The following is a 17,380-nucleotide window of genomic DNA, read 5'->3' as shown; positions in this document are numbered from 1 at the left end:
TTTCATGAAAGACTCCGTTTATATGCCTCCTCTTCCAGCGACTGTAAATTAACTCGGAAAGCGCATAAAAACAGTAGTCGGTTGCAGTAACACCAGACATGATTGCTCGAGCGTGGGACGAGTTTAGCTATCGTGTGAATATATAAGGGGCCATATAGGAGCATTTATGCAAACTGTAAGTAAAATTTCTTATTCAAACGTAAATTTTATAATCACCGCAGGATTCATCCGTTTAAAAAGGATTCATCTGTTTAAAATTAAAGCTTTTGAAATCGAATGAATCTTTTTGATGGGCTGTATCAAAAAGTAATTTATGCTACTTCTTATATAATTACCTATAGTACTAAGCGTAGTTAAAGCAAAAAAAAAAGAATTATAATAATTCCAATGGAACGGTCTTTCGTTCTCATGTTCTACTTCATCGTCTTTGTAATGAGTTTCGTTGACATCTTGGCGGCTGACCGAAAACGGTTTGCCACAGTATTCTCCCAATCGTGTCATTATGTGATCTTGAGCTACTGGAGCGTCTATGGCGTAATTTTGACGCAACAGATCTGAAAAAAATGAAGCCGGTCATAATAAATTAATTATTACAAAAATTTAAGCAATATTATTTTTTTTACATTTTAATAGTGTGAATATAAAGTTTATTAACTCGTCCTATAATTAAATATTAAAATTTTGTTTATTTACGCACAATAAAGCTTAAAAAAAAAACAAATCCGTCTTATTTTATTCGACGATATTTTTTTCTTAATCTACTTATTTTTTTCGCTTGCTGAAATTTATCTTTAACTGGAGAAAAATTTTAAAAAAATTATGTTTTTTCTGCTTCTAAATCCGGTCGCACTTAGATCTGTGGAAAATTTAATTTCATTATTGAAATTTAAGAATAAAAAATCTGATGTGGGCACACACGACTTAATTGTACGCCTATTAAATTATATGTACACATTTTTTTTTTAAATGAAAAGAACATAAAATTTTATTTCGTTACTAACTTCTGATATTTTTTTCATATTTTTTTCTTTTGTTTATTATTGAATTATTATTTGTCGTAAAAATGTTTTTACAATCAAAAGTTAATAATTATTAATAAATCAATATATTTAAATTTAAAAAAAAAAAAAGTTAAAAAAAGGAGATGAAATCTGATTCGAACCGATGTGCCTTTCCCTTCTAAGATCCAAATATTTCATTAATTAAAATTTCATTATATCTGGAACCATAGAAAATAAATACCACTTATGATATATCGTTGAAAATCTCTCAATGAGGGCTTATTACTGTAGTTAAGAAAAGGTTCAAAATCCAAAATTCGTTTGGATTTTGGGTTTTTTGGACACTTCTGGTTCAGTCGATTGCAATCAAAAAGGGAGGTGCATAACTAGATGTTACGATAGTCATAAAGCCACAATTCTACGGCTAATCATTTTTGAGTTATGCGGGATACGTACATTCGTATAGACGTCACGTCAAAACTAGTCGAAATGGATATTTTCCTTGAAATCTGAAGACCGAAATTTTTCGCGATCACAAAACTCCTTTACTTCGTGTAAGCAAGTAAAAATTAAGAAAATAGTAGCTATCCGCGTGAAACGCAAAGAAACATTCTAAAAATATGCCTGTGTTAAATGCCTATGAATCACTAATATTTTTTCATTGATTTCCAAGTAATCGCTATTTCAGACAGAATTAATTAAAAAATATATATTAAAAAATATAATATTTGTGATATTTTCGTTTACAAGCTGGAGAAAAGAGCTTAAGAATATTTATGGTAACGTGATAAAATAAAAGGTGTTATGTTACGGATGAAATTATCTTTACAAATAAAATCGTCATAAAATATTTTGCATAATTATTGGCGATGATAAAAACTCACGAAAATAATTATAAGTTGTCTTGTCTTACGAGCAAGAATCTACATGATCTATGCCATTATGTGATAATTTCTGTAATTTCCAATTATTTTAAACCTATTTTTTTATCTAAGCCAGCATAATTAGTAAATATTGGTAATTAGAGGTGCTTTACTCAGTCCTTTCAGACTCACTCCTTGATTTCCTAGCATTCACTTACAGATTTCCTGTCTACATGTCTACATAAGTGAGCTAACAAAGGCATTCTTTATGTAAATATGTTTATGCTGGTATTATAATTAAAAACTTAATTATAAGAATTAAACATTTAATTTCTCTACTGTTAGAAAGTAAATTAGCTGAAATTGACTTGCCGATCACGGTTCGAATGTCCTGGAAAATTTCAGACTCAGAGAAAATTTCAGATTCTGGAGTATTTTGTAATAAGAACGGCGTATTGTAATCGGTCATAGTACCTGTGGACGGGTACTCTTGTCTTTCCTGACTCCTCCCTAGGAAATGACACCCACCTTGTGATAATTCCAGTTTCCATACTACCCCCTCCTTCTAAGACCTGATGAGGTTCATCGGAGGTTACTTAAAAACTTTCTACCTCTGATTACATATCCCAGCCGTCAGTTCGATCTCCGATGCAAATGCCTCGGTAGACATTTCCATCGGGAAGTTTTAACTCAACTTTGCTATCGCCTTCGCTGTAGGCTTTTTACAAAAAGTTGATGTGGAAATCGAGAGTTCCAGCGTTCAAGTCCTAGTAAAGTCAGTAATTTTTACACGGATTTAAATACTACATCGTGGATACCGATGTTCTTTGATGGTTGGGTTTCAATTAATCACACATCTCAGGATTGGTCGAACTGAGACTGTACAAGACTACACTTCATTTACACTCATACATAGCATCCTCATTCATCCTCTTAAGTATTATCTGAACGGTAATTACCGGAGGCTAAACAGGGAAAAGTACATGTCGAAGTGAGAAAAATAAATAACCTTGTCGGCATATGAAAAATTGTGATATTAAAAAAGCGATAACGATCGAAACATCATAACGTTAACTAATGTTGAACAGATTATTAATTTGCGATGATAACTTATTATTTTAATAAGACATTTTACATAATTATAATTTCCAAATACGAATTTGTACGATTTTTCTAAAAAAAGTAAACATATTTTATTACTTAAGTCTACTTAAGGAGTTTAAAAAAAATATATTTTTTTCCTTTAAGGTGGATTTAAATTTTTCTAATGTCATTTTGGATAGTAATTTCAACCGATAAATTAAATTTTTTATGTAGAGTGAGTTTTTATGTAAGCGGTTATTAAAACATCACTTTAATCTTGAAAATAATAATTTCTGTTTATATTTTTAAACGTCTAACAATTTTTATTTAAACTACCTTTTTTACTCCTTTTTTAAATAAACATTTCATTCTTCGGATAAATAAATTACATCGATTAAAATTTAGTCGAGTTAATCGAAAACTCTTTCCCTATTATTATAATGTTAATATTACAGAGAGGGGTACATCAGCCTGTTAATTTACACTTATTGTTCCCGATCGTAATAGCGTCATATTTTCTTAAGCGTTTTGTGTTGAAGAGATACTGTACAGGTTGCTGATGTCTTTACCAATAAGTTTGAAACTTATTAACTTGTTTCATAACAACAATAAAATTCGAGGATAGCTTAATTACCCGAAAAGGATTGTAGTGTATGTATGTACACACTACAGGGTCTATGTACGTATGTATGTTCCACCGTAGCAGCTCAACGGCTGAACCGTTTAGATGTATGACCCCGCGTTGGAATCCTTACGTTACCGGGATGTCATAGGTATATATATATATATATATATATAGGTTTAAAAATTTTTTTTAAATTTGAAAAAAACTATATACAAAATTGTCGCCTGGCACTTTTTAATTATTCTATATTAGCCTAAAGAGCAATGTTTTTTTGCAGTCGTTTTTAAGTTTTATTACTTATCTCTTGTCGCTTATCTCTTATCGCTTTTCTGATAACCTATGCAAATTCATTCCGTTGTTGAAGTTTACCTAAAAAATTAAATTATAAGAAAATGCAATATCCTTTTTTGATTGCTAGACGGGCGAACGAAATTCTTAAATTATGCCCCAAGGTTTATTAATATCGATAATAAGAAAAATTACCCTCGACATTTTCTCATCATTATAAACAGAATTATTTAACCTTTTAACTTATCGGTAAAAATGTAGCGCGACTGCGTTAGCCAGAATAGTTTTCTCTAAGAAAGTGGTCGTGTTCATTGTATAACGATTAACAGAATAAATTTTCTCTTGCGCTTGTAGGCGTAAGAATCACCTGCGTTTCGGTGGCTTGGTTACGATACCGCACGACTTTAATTATCTATTTCGTTTACCCGGTAATTCATTACCGGTTTTACAAAGTATTTAAGGTTTAATTATAATGAACCTGGTTTCGTCAGAAATATCAACATGCGCAGAATTGTAGCTTTACATCGTTTTCTAAATAGCAATTATCTCACTTTATATCTTGATAAAGCCGCTGCATTGTACTTCTCAGATCGACGTAACATAGCCGATCGCGCGGATAGAATTCCCATTAATGATAACCATACTGTATTCTGTTAGCTTATAGATTGAAGAATAAACAAATTTTGCCTTTGTGTGAGTGAGTTCGTCATGATTTTTCTGAGTATCTGCATCACTGTTGATTCACAACGCGGCCATATCTATATAGGTTGCAACACTATAATCATTACTCATATATAATCACCGATAATGTTATGTCTTCCCTAATTTAAAACCCTTGATCTTTTCATATAATCACTCTTTTGTTCTCGTATTCAATTTTTGTGTTTTTGTTATTTATTTACTCTAATGTTATTTAAATTTAATATAATGTAATTTTTTTAAGTTTATTGGAACGTGAGTGTAGTGTATTCCTAAATTTGTGTCTGCATGACTTCACTTAAATCATTATTTTGACAACACGTCTGAAACCGATTCTGATACCGACTGATTGAGTCTTACTTGTGTGTTGAGTCTTACCTCGTACAAACTGAAATGTACTGATTTATATGGTAATTTTTATTTTAATTTATTTTATCTAGGAAGCTCTTCAGAGAGTCTGTAAGTTTTTTCGTGTAACAAAAAGTGAAGGGGGTTCGAGTTTTAAACAAAAATTTACATCACCTGTATAGAAGTTCGGTAAATCTTTGTTGTTATCTCTTAGCGACTCATGTATCTCTGATTCGTGTATTTGACTTCATTCTAATATTCTATTTTTTTTTATTTTTTTTAATTCTTGTGAATTTATTGAAAAACTTAAAATTAGAAAATAATTTGTATTTCCGGCTTCCAAAGAGCCTTATGACTTCTTTACGTTGTTTCTCCGCATCCTTCTACGTAGTTTTATCAAGAGTCAGGTTCTCGGGAATGATTTTCTTACGTGTTGTTCGTACTACTAGCAGCATTTATGGAAATATGAGGTCTGTAAATAAAGTAATGAGACTGATTCAGAAAAACTTTTTATTTACAATCCAATTACACATGGACTCCATCACCTTCAAAATAGTTCCCTTGGGAAGCCACGCAACGCTTCAAACGGTTTTCCCAATCTTCATTGCAGTATTGGAACTCAGAAACCGGAATATCCTTCAGATGGTCGGTTAGATTTTTTTAAATGTTTTCTACTGTTCCAAAATTGTGCCCTTTGAGGTTTTTTTTTTAAATTCGGGAGCAGGAAAATGTCGCAGGGACTCAAGTCAGGTGAATAAGGTGGTTGAGGAACTACAGGAATGTTTTCCTTTGCAAAAAACTCATTAATTGAGAGTGCAGTGTGACAAGGTCCATTGAGATGATGCAGCATTCAGTTGTCTTTGATGGCTGTTCTCACGCAGGCAACTCTTTTGTAGTCTTTCAAGAATTTCTCAGTAAACATACTGATTTACAGTCTGTCATGTAGGCAAAAGCTCCTTATGGACGATAGTTTTGATTCGAAGAAACAAATTAGCATGGTTTTGATTTTTTGTTTGCTCATTTTTGCTTTTTTGAGACGTGGTGAGTTTGAAATGTGCCACTCCTTGCTCTGGCGTTTTGTTTCTGGTCGTACTCAAATATCCTCGTGATAAAGCGTCATCTCCATACGCCCTTTTCAATTTTGAAAAAGTTTCAGTAGCATTCTCGCCGAGTTTAACACAAAACTTAATTGTACAACGTTGCTCATAATTTGTATCACTCAATTTCGTAAAGTACAACAAAAACTGTTTCACAAAAAGTTTGTTTATGTCTCACGTGGCAACAATAGACTAAAATTACTAATACCTAATATAAATTAGCTGTTCATATAACCATAGGTTTACTAGTAACTTTACAGCGTTGCTACTTGACTGCCAAAAAAAAAACTAGTCTCATTAGTTTATTTACAGACCTCGTATGTTTAAATTTAAAATAAAAATATATTTTTAAAAATCCGGTAAAGAATTGCATAACGTCCCGGTTTAGTTCTTTTTAAAATACCGCAGGGATTTTAAATATTAATAGCTTAAATGCAGTATTTAGAGTGCACTTGCGAAAAAGAACAAACTTTTCAGTAAAAAAAAGAAAAGGTCCGATTCGAGCCCCTTAATCAAATGATTTTTTACCTTAAAAGCTATGCAATATTAGAAGTATAATCTAGAAAATATAAAATATTCTTAGTAGAATTTTTTGGCTCCCTGTCGACCCCCCCCCCCTTGACCGAGTGACATTTTATCATAAAAATTAAATTATACTTGCTAAGAAAATCTAAATTTTTAATAAAAGACTTTCGGTCCTGTTTGACCCCCTCGCTTGACAACTACCTCGACAACATTCTTAATAACAGCCACGACATGAAAAACATATAAATTATCAAAAATTATTATAAAAAATTCAAGAACAGTTCTTAATTCTTAGGTTGGGTTCCATAAGAGACCTCCTTTTTTAAAAAAGTTTGCTATGTCTGCTTCTTCTGCATTATTATAGATACAGTTGGATCGTCAAACTTGAAAATTAAAATTAAAAAATGTATATTTTAAGTTCGCATACCGCATTTAGCCTTCTTGTTTTTTGGAGCTTAAAAGTTTTCTTAACGGATTAATTATTTACATCGATAAGTAGGTTCTATTCGTTGCAATGTTATTCAACCGGGTTAAAAAAAAAGTAATCTTTTTCCGCAACATCCTTTGTCCGACGGGATCGAAAATTAACTCGAGGTGGAACATAGTCAAATATTTCTGTCCGATTGAAATTTTTTTGATCGACGTCTTTTCGAGATACTAGGAAAATTGTTTAGAAATGATGTTGAATATCCCCTCGTATCTAAATTCGATCGACTTAAATCTTTGGAATTTTAAATAACTTAATAAGTACTTTGGACCTCATACAAAAAGTCAACTTTCTACCATTACTACACAAAAAATGAAAAGTTAAAAACGGTGAAAAGTATCCTTTTCCTTTTCTAATTTTCTATAAACTTTATTGCCATTAATCCTTCGTTTATAGAAATTGTTTGAGCCGTTTATGTCGCGCAGGTTCGGGGTGTTAAGTAGTAATTAATTTATTAATTAAAATACAGGCCATACTTTCTTCCGGAAATTTCTATAACTATTTTTGGTATTTTGACTAAGGGGATCTTAAAACGTCGATTTTTACAAAAAAAAATACCCGAACCCAAATTTTGGTCTATCGCAGTACTTTCTCTTTACAACTGTGCCGCTGCAGCAGCGATAAACTATAACCGGGAAATTAAATATTATAGTACCTTTTATATTTATCCGTTTATAGTAAAAAACTACTTTATTGAAACCTACTCTTGCATTTTTTAGATACGAACACAAATTATACAACACGCTTACTCTTATATGTTCGGGAAAATTATTTTAACGTTTTTTAAAATTTAAATTAAAATAAGAATAAATATTTATGTTTGGTGTTTTATAGGTGAGAAATGCATCGGTAAAAATATTCAAAATAGGGTTCTTACATATAAAGCAAACGTTGTTGTTTTTTTGCGGTTTTTATTTTCATTTGTATATTTATTTATAACCGAATAAGCGCGATAAAGCCGTGTAATAAAGTAATAATCGAATGAAAGCGGCTTATAAATGTAACATTACCTGAAATGTTATTTATGAAAGTCGATGTTAAACCTACAGAAACCGAATCAAACGGAACAAATTATGAAGACCAATCAGTCTTGTCTTTTATACATTGTAGGTATATCTATATAATATATATATACATTATTTTTTATCTGTTAAATTACCTTTTTTATGTAGTATTTTGTGTGAAGGAAATATTGTGGTTTTAATTATTACGATATATAAATTGCTGTAAAATTAATTATCTGCTATTGTATTTTATTTCTATTAATTAATTATTCTTTTTTTTTTAATAATCATTTATTCTTTCTTGAATTACCTAATATTTTTAAGACAAAATTAAGGAAAAAATAAAATTTATACAACTTCTCTTTTAAAAATTAACTGAATATTAAAAAATAATTAAAATATTAACGAATATAATGTAAATTTACTTATTCACGAACATTCGTTTAATCGCAAACCGACTACAAAATCTTATTATGTTTTTTTATACAATCTGAAGAAATACTAAGCGCCATATAAATTGGCGGATGATTACCGTATTACTGATTCGTCAAAAAAAACGTAGAAAATATTTAATTAAACCATTACCATCATCAATATTTTCTGAGGAAAATGTATAAAACAACATTCCTTTCATCGACGTGAAAATAAAGAAAACTGCCTTTTTTAGGAAATTTTCGGAAAAATAAATTAACTAGTTAAATTTAAACGGCTATAAAATAACGGCTATAACGATAAAATGTAATGCATTTCATCCATTTCTTATTCGATGATTTTCAGAATAGCCATAATGATTCCGGTTCGGTAACAAATTTGATAAACACGAATCGACTATTTATTACTAAATAAAACGGTGGATGTTTTTCAATATCCTTTAAAACGATTTGTCACAATTCTATCTTTTCTATATAAAACTTTTAATAGCCTTTCCACGGGTATTCTTTGGGTTTTTGGGTCGTACCGATCTCATATCGAAAATGTAGATCGTTTCGAGTAAAGGTGTTTGGAAAATCTCATTTTTCTACGTTTAAGGGTCGAAAGTTATGCGTTCTCGTATTTTATTAACCTTGTACGAACTATCGTGCAAAAATAATAAAAATATTTGACATAAATAAAAAGCTTTTATAAAATTATAAGATTGGATAACCGAGTAATTATTTTTCAACAAAATAATCACAAAGTAAATATGAAAATCGAAACGAGTTACAAATTACCCGTATGACGGACGGCTTAAATTGGTCGTATGAATACGACAAAAAGAATCGTTACATATAAAATTATAATCATGTACACGTAAAAAAAAAAAGAAAATTTTTATATGTTATCATTATTTCTGTCAGTTTTTTTGCTTATCATAACAACAGTGACGCCAGGTTTAGTAAAATTTAGATGAGAAGTTAATCGTAAATAACGATTGTAATATATTCTAACTTTTAAAAATATTTTGGAAGAGCGTTCCCCCATAATCTTTTAAATGATCCTTCCTGTAAATAATAAAGTTAAAATTGCATATCGTTATAGAATTTTAGTGCAAATATTTGAACATTTACTGCTTAAAAAAAATACGAATGATCTGATAATTAGTTTCACTCTTTTTATGCGAAATAACATTTCATTCGTCGCTAATTGTCACTAACAGTCATTTTTATAATAGAAATATAATATGAAGATTAGGTATTTTTTTATGCTATACTAGAATAAAATTTACATGTATTTAGTAAATTACTATTTAAATATTCAAAATAAAAATTATTAAAGTAAATAAATGGTCTTTATTGTTAAAAACCGACGTCTTTATACACAAAAAGAAATATAAAGATCTTATTATTTTTTTAAATAATTTTAAAAGAATACTGTTCTATTTGTATTATAAGTATCATTTCGTCTTTTACTTTTATATATTTACGTTCGTTTATTCGTTTTATTCATTTTTTCAAGATTTAAAATGACTAACATATTATTATTTTATGGAATTTTTTAATTTATATACCATTATTTAATCGTTTTTGTATCTGTTTTGTATAATCGACTGGTCGGTGTAACTTTCTTATCTACCTTATTTTATTATCTATTTATTTATGTAAAAAAGAGGAAGATCGTTTAGAAAATATCCTTTTACGTTACTTAACGTACGTTGTATCGATAAGAAACGTAATAATTATAAAATTCCTTAGGTTTTTATGAACTACTAATTTTTCCGAAGAGGTTTTTGATATAGAGTATATCACAGAACAAACGGTGTACCTTTAGGTATGTGGATAAATGAAAAATTTCCCTATAGAAGAAAACAAAAGTCAGAATGAAGAAAAAAAAGTTTTTATGAAATCCAAATGATCGCTGATTATTTATTAGCTCATTTATAATATGATTCGACAAATATTTATTACATTATTTTCAGTGTTCGTGAGATGTTAAACCTTGAATGAAATATCGATTAAGAATATACGTAAAAAATTGTAAACTTTCTTTACAGTCGAATATGAAGTATTAAATGCTGTGTCGATATGAGTACTGTACGATAATGTTTGCAGACAAATAGGTAAATTAAGAAGTTATACGAAAAATTATCGAGTAAAAAGTTTATGTGCTTAAATTTAAACGTACAAATATTAAACACTAACTTAGTCACAAGGACACGTCCCTGGGCCGCGTATACTTTAGTGGATGTCCGGCCCAGGGATGTACGGAAAAAAAAAGAAAAAAATTAACATATTCTGTATATCCTGATTGGCCCTTTCAGTTAATTAGTTAGTTATCAGTTAATTAGACGAGGTTAACGAGCATACGTTATGTTTGTCTTAAACTTAAGTTTCTTTTTTTACAAGGGTTTCTCATAATCTATTTACCTTAGATACTGGTAACGGGTGATTTTTTTTTAAATTTTTAGTTCGTATCGACCCCCCAACAGAATTTATCTGTGTTTGTCGACATACACAGGCGAAGCTCCGAATAAGGACATTTTTTGGTCTTTCACCGACCTATTTGATGTGTGTCGACATTCACCGGAGAATATCGACATTTGCCTGATATCGGTCCTTCCCGGTAACATATATATCGTATATATATATGTATGTATGTATGTATACACGAGGGATGGCTGAAATGTAATGCGCAGTCGCTCATTCATAATTCTCAAATGAAAATAGGTAGTCAAATAAAACAAATATGATATAAAAGTAAAATTTATTTGCTAAAAAACTTGCATTTATTTTTCCACGTAGTCACCATTTACAATTACACATTTCTTCCAACGATAAACCAGTTTTCTCATTCTGATATTGAATAAATGTCTTTCCTTGATATACGACCTCACCGGATCCTTCAGTTCATTGTCAGTGGTGAAATGAATATTTTTAATCTTGGAAAAAACCAAAAATCTCAGGTCGCCAAATTTGGTGAAACGGAAAGTGAGAAGTAGGTTCAAATTTCAACTTTACTAGGCCCTCGTTGTCGTACGTGTGCGGCCGTGAATCATCGTCTTGTAGAATCTCGGCTTCGTGAATTGTGGAACACGACGTTTCCTACAGCTGGATTTACACATGTAGTACTATGCGTGAACTGTACCGATATCGTGTCGTAACTGTTTCAAATGAAAAATGATCTAACTCATTTGAAACCCTTAGATAGGCTGTTTTCAATTTACACATGTAGGACTGTACGCATACTGTGCTCAGACCGTACGCTCTTCAACTGCTTCGAAGTGGATTTATCAAGGTCATGAGAGACGACAGTCCGACAATTAATCATTTTTCATGTCAGATTTTTAACAATTCCGTTAATATTTGCTTGCATTTGAACCTCTCCTTATCGCATTAACTTGCCGTGGAACCTTTCCTGGTTCTTCAAAATAATCACTGAATTTTCTACGAACTTCCATGGCTTCTATGGTACCACGACCTCCGTGATTTGAAATGGAAGTAAGTCAGATTCGGAACCGTTAAACGAAAATTCAAAATTTTGTTCGTGAAGGAAATTATTTAGAAAAAAAGCAGCGACTGTAACATTTTCTGTGTTTTCAGGCTTCTACTGAAAACGCCCGTAGAATACTCGGAATTTTTGCACCGGTTGGCCAAAAGCATTTCTGAAGTACGCCGGGCTCTTGATAAACAATTATTAAATATTTTTTTGATTTTCATTATTCGGCGAAGAAGATTTTGGGTAGGGTCACAGTAAATGTCTCAAGAGGGAAACCTTCGTCTCCCCCCGGCACAAAAGGTAATGGATCTGAAGTTCCTGGTAGTGTGGTATTGATAGAGGTGTATGTAGCGTTCCTTGTTCTAGAAGCTGAACTAGATTCGAGGTTCTCAAAATACCGCCATCACTAGATTTCCTGTACCCTCCTACGTCCACGAATACAAACTTGTAATTCACATCAACTACAGCCAACAACACTATTGAAAATGAATCTTTGTAATTAAAAAACAGTGAACCGTTATTAGGAGGTGCTTGTATCACTAGGTTCCCGTCAACCGCACCGATCTAATTTGGGAATGCCCAATAATAGTTAAATTCTTCTGCAATCTTCTCTATAAATTATGAACCCGATAGGTTTTTATTTTTTTATTTTCTTCTATTGTTCTTCCCTTGTACGAGCTCAGATAAGCAGCAGGCAATAATTACGTCCTCTTCGTTTCGAACCAGGACTCTACGTTTCTACGAACGAGAGAATATTAATGAGCTAAAAGAAAATCAAGATGAAAGGAATATGCGCAAAGTGTTTCAACAACAGAAATTGGGGTTCGGTACGAACACAGTACCATATGTGCAAATTGAGACGGTTGAAGACAATTACTACAGTAGCGGTACAGTATGCGCACATGTGTAAATCCACCTAAGGTGTTTTAACTTCTTTATGTGTCGCACAGAATTTATAATCGGCCCGGCTTCCAGGTAATCGGGCAAGCGCACGTGTTTGAAAACCCGGAACACTCAAAAGAATTCTTTTTTTTGCAAGGTTTTGTTTTTGATTGTGGCAAACTATAGTGCTTGTATTCCACCCTCTGCTGTTTTTCTTATGGATCGTAACGATGCACCCAGGTTTCGTCTCCCAACCAACCAGGTTGGTCTAGTGGTGAATGCATCTTCCCAAATTAGCTGATTTGGAAGTCAAGAGTTCCAGCGTTCAAGTCCTAGTAAAGGCTTTTACTAGGAAACTTAATTTTTTTATACGGATTTGAATACTAGATCGTGGATACCGGTGTTCTTTGGTGGTTGGGTTTCAATTAACCACACATCTCAGGAATGGTTAAACTGTGACTGTGCAAGAGTACGCTTCATTTAAATTCATACATATCATTCTCATTCATCCTCTGAAGTAATATCTGAACGGTAATTCCTGGAGGCTAAACAGGAAAACGAAAGAAAGGTTTCGTCTCCCGTCACAGTATTGAAAAGAACTCATTCGTCACGATTACGTCACAACATTCCTTTCGTTGTTGTTCTGTGAGTATGCATGGTATTCGCCGCAAACTGTAGCCTAGTCGTACAATAACATGTGCTAATCGTTCTTTCGATATGCCTACCTCGGTGGCGATGCGATGTTGAGTGAGACGACGATCATTTTGAATCGATTCACCAACCTCCTTTTGGTGCTTCAAAAATACATATGTGTGTATTAAGATCAATTAGATCGTATATATACATATCCTAGCTTCAGCCTGATCTTTGGTCCCATCGGACAAGGGGGCATAACGGTACCCGTATCTTTTTTTAGTAAAATAAATATATTTTTTTAGTTTTATTAAATAATATTATTTACATTGCACCAAATCGGGCTAAACTTTTGAGCCTAAGTTTTTTTAAACTTAATTTTCAAGGTTGAAAACCAACTGTATTAACGTAGACGGCAGGAAAATCTTTAAAACCAACTTAAGAATTTAAATAATTTTTTGTATTTTTTTATAATTTCTGATAACTTACCTCTTTTTCAAGTTTAGAGTATTATTAAACAATGTTATGTGATATAGATGTCGAACAAGGGGCTCAAATGGGAACCCAACTTTTTTTGAGTTTTGATTTTTTTTTTAGCAATTGTACTCAAAATACAGAATAATTTTTATGATAAAACCGTTATCCGATGGAGGGAGTTAACTAGGACCAAACATTTTTTACTAAGAGTTTTGTATTTTCTCAATTTTACTTTTAATTCTGCATAATTTTTAAAGTAAAAACGTCATTTAATCAAATTTGTGTACTGAATATTTTCATTTACGCAATTGCGTATCAAATCTGCTTCCTGTATCTGTTCAGCCAAACCGATTAAAATATTATTTTCACTAATGTTAAAAATAATAATACTGATTATAACCATTAATCTAATATATATATATATATATATATATATATATATATATATATATATATATATATATATATATATATATATATATATATACATAAATTAATTTTTGTCTGTCTGTATGTTTCTTATGCCTTCCTAAACCGTTTATCTGATAGCGATGAAACTTTGGAGAATGGTTGGACGCATGCCAGGGAAGGTTTCTGAATTAGTTTGGACCCGCTAGGTGGCGCTGGCGTCGAGATATTTCGAAATCTCGAAAATATTTCTAAAAGAGAGAGAGAGAGAGATAGTTTATATTGTTTTATATATATATATATATATATATATATATATATAGAGAGAGAGAGAGAGAGAGAGAGAGCAATAACTAATAATTAATCTATTTAATTTACTATCTCTAAATTTTAAATAGTTATGTTTATCTTATTTTATTTTTTTGAATTATCATTTATTTTCTTATATTAATTTTTCTGTGCTCTTTACAAAGTAACTTTAAAGTTATTTACACTGTTAAAGATAAATTTTGTGTATTTTACCACGAAATAGAACAATATGCTGTATTTAATAGCCCACAGTTTGGTGAAAATTAAAAAAAAGAATATTTGCTAGATGAAAGCGATGGTTTTGTCCTCGTAAAGGTGGAAGAAACATACTCAGGTACGTTTCTTCCACCTATATTCTTCCACCTGTATTCTTCTCAGGAAGAATCATTACATCATGTACTCTTCCTTTTTTTAATGCGTATTATCTATATCAGGGATAATCTCTGGAGGAGAGGCCTAACAACTTAATGCTATTCAAATAATTTTGTTACATTCTCAATACCTACAGTCTCTTTGACCTTGCGACCGATTACGTTTTTTTATTTTTTATTCTGAGCTTTCTGGTACATTTTTCCTTTCGTAATTCTAATCGTTAATATACTTTACTGACTACACTTTCAACGTAAAAATGTCAGAATCTACTACGATTGTGTGATCATTATTTCGCGCTGTTCACTAAAGATGTTCGAATAATAAGTGCGTGAATGATTTTTAATTAAATTTTTTTCTACAAACTTAGGTGAAATATGTTAATTTTTAATTTTATTATGTTCATAATTGATGTTTACTGGTCATATTAAAGTGATTCTAAAACGTAATTGTAAGACGTAATACAGAGATGATATGTTGAGACTTTCAAAGGAATACAGCCATTACTTTAAATTATATCTGCTGGAAAAAGAAACAGGTGATTTGTTTTTATACTTTATATAATGTTGCTTTAAATTTTGTTTTGAATACGACTAGATCCGTTTATGACAAGGGAATTTCCGATTATTATATATATGTCAACAAATGGTAAAGAGTAGAAGAGGGATCTCATTGAGTACTGAATAAGCTAGCGGATTAATTTCTGCAGAAATACCCTCCATCAGCCGATCACTTGTTTTTTTTTATAGATAGGCGGAGAAAACACCTTGTAGCGAGTTGGCTTGCTGCTTTTTGTTAATCCGTTAATTGTTTTTTTATTTATTGTATTAAATTTTGTTATTTAAATGGTAATATAAATGTCACTTTGCTGGCCTGTGTGGGTGAGGGTAGCTCTGCCTTTAATCTGGAAGTTCGAACCGGTTAAGGCTTAACGTTTTTTACAAGCTATAGAAATTCATCTCAAAGTAATTAAAATCGGGCGGTTAACCTGTAATTCTAAAATGAATTGAAATATTTAGAGAAATCTTTGAAATCCGAAGAGAGAAATGTGTGCCGAACTGAGAGAAATCTGTCGAATCAACTGATGACCGTTCACCAAAAAAACGGGTTTGGGTAAACTGCAACCGATAACAAACAGGGAATTTTTCATCTAAGGAATCGATTGGAAAGACTGATGTTTTATGTTTCGACTGAAAAACTATTTCTCGAATTTTACACCTTTGAGAGACCACATCTTCCGAACCTTTTTATTGACATTTCAAATTTTCTAGATACGAGTGAAAAAAATACAATAAATTGAAGTCGATTAAGCAATTATTTGATAAGCACACTATTTATTTTATCTTATTTTCTGATAGATATACGAAAAACCAGATGTTAATAAAAGCGATTCCTAGGTTTTAGAAATTATTCCGATGGTGTTAAATTGAATAAATTCAACGGTAATTGCATTCAGCAGAAGACCGCTAAAAAGAAAATGATTAAGTAAATTAGATAATTTATTAGCAGCTATGGTATGTTTTATTTCTTTTTCACTTCCCAAATCTTTCATATTTTTTCTACAGCGTTGCATTACTGAAATAGTAATAGTTAGATTTTGATGTACTACTTTTATTGTAATTTTTTTCTTCGTTATGCTTGATAAGACTAAATACCAACTTTCTTGGATATAATCATTTTTTTATGAAGAAATGATTTCAGTAACCGCTCATTCATGATAATTATTTATTTATAGAACATAAAATAATAAAAATAAATTATAAACAAGCGATAATCTTTAATTTTATTGATTTAGAAAAGGGTTATTATTATTATTATTAATAATAAAATGTTTGTAACCAGATGGCGGAAGTCTCCTCAAATACGATTTCCTTTTTATATTCAATTGGAGAATTGACTTTCGTAATAGCTATGGTAAGTAATGTTTCTTCTCTGTAGTTAATACACTGTAGTTTGCAGTACAGTACACTTCTCTTATGTCATTGTTGTACAGTATTTAATAAATATTAAAGAATTTGTCGTCCCCTCTCTACACTACAAACGCAGTAAGTAATTTGTTCATCAGTTGAAACATGACTTACAAGCAGGAGAGGGGTACCGAGGAGCACCACCCATAATGTAGGTGATAATCTTATCTCCGTAGGGAAAGACGCACCACCACCTCCACTGTTCCTAACTCTGATGGGCTTCACCGGAGGACGCCTTATAGATTCTTTAAAATTTATTACGTATTACAGTCATCAGTTCGGACACGGTCAGGATGCCACCGATGCAAATGCCTCGGTGGAAATTTCCATCGTTTTATTTTAATTTATCTCATCTCACGTACAACCACACTTCTGAAGATGAAACAGGGCAGAGGGCCACCAA

The 17,380-nt window shown here is 31.4% G+C and overlaps 1 protein-coding gene across 1 annotated transcript in view; it reads right to left on the bottom strand.

Moving 5' to 3' along the window:
• Positions 1-17,380, bottom strand: part of LOC142331389 (uncharacterized) — a 104,821-nt gene that overhangs the window by 38,040 nt on the left and 49,401 nt on the right. Inside the window, exon 3 of the mRNA XM_075377271.1 lies at positions 336-554. Within this exon, the coding sequence (XP_075233386.1) occupies positions 336-554 (219 nt within the window). The remainder of the gene's footprint in view (positions 1-335; positions 555-17,380) is intronic.

Source organism: Lycorma delicatula, chromosome 10 (assembly GCF_047948215.1).
Source record: "Lycorma delicatula isolate Av1 chromosome 10, ASM4794821v1, whole genome shotgun sequence".
NCBI lineage: Eukaryota > Metazoa > Arthropoda > Insecta > Hemiptera > Fulgoridae > Lycorma > Lycorma delicatula.
This window is presented reverse-complemented; position numbering and strand designations above follow the sequence as displayed.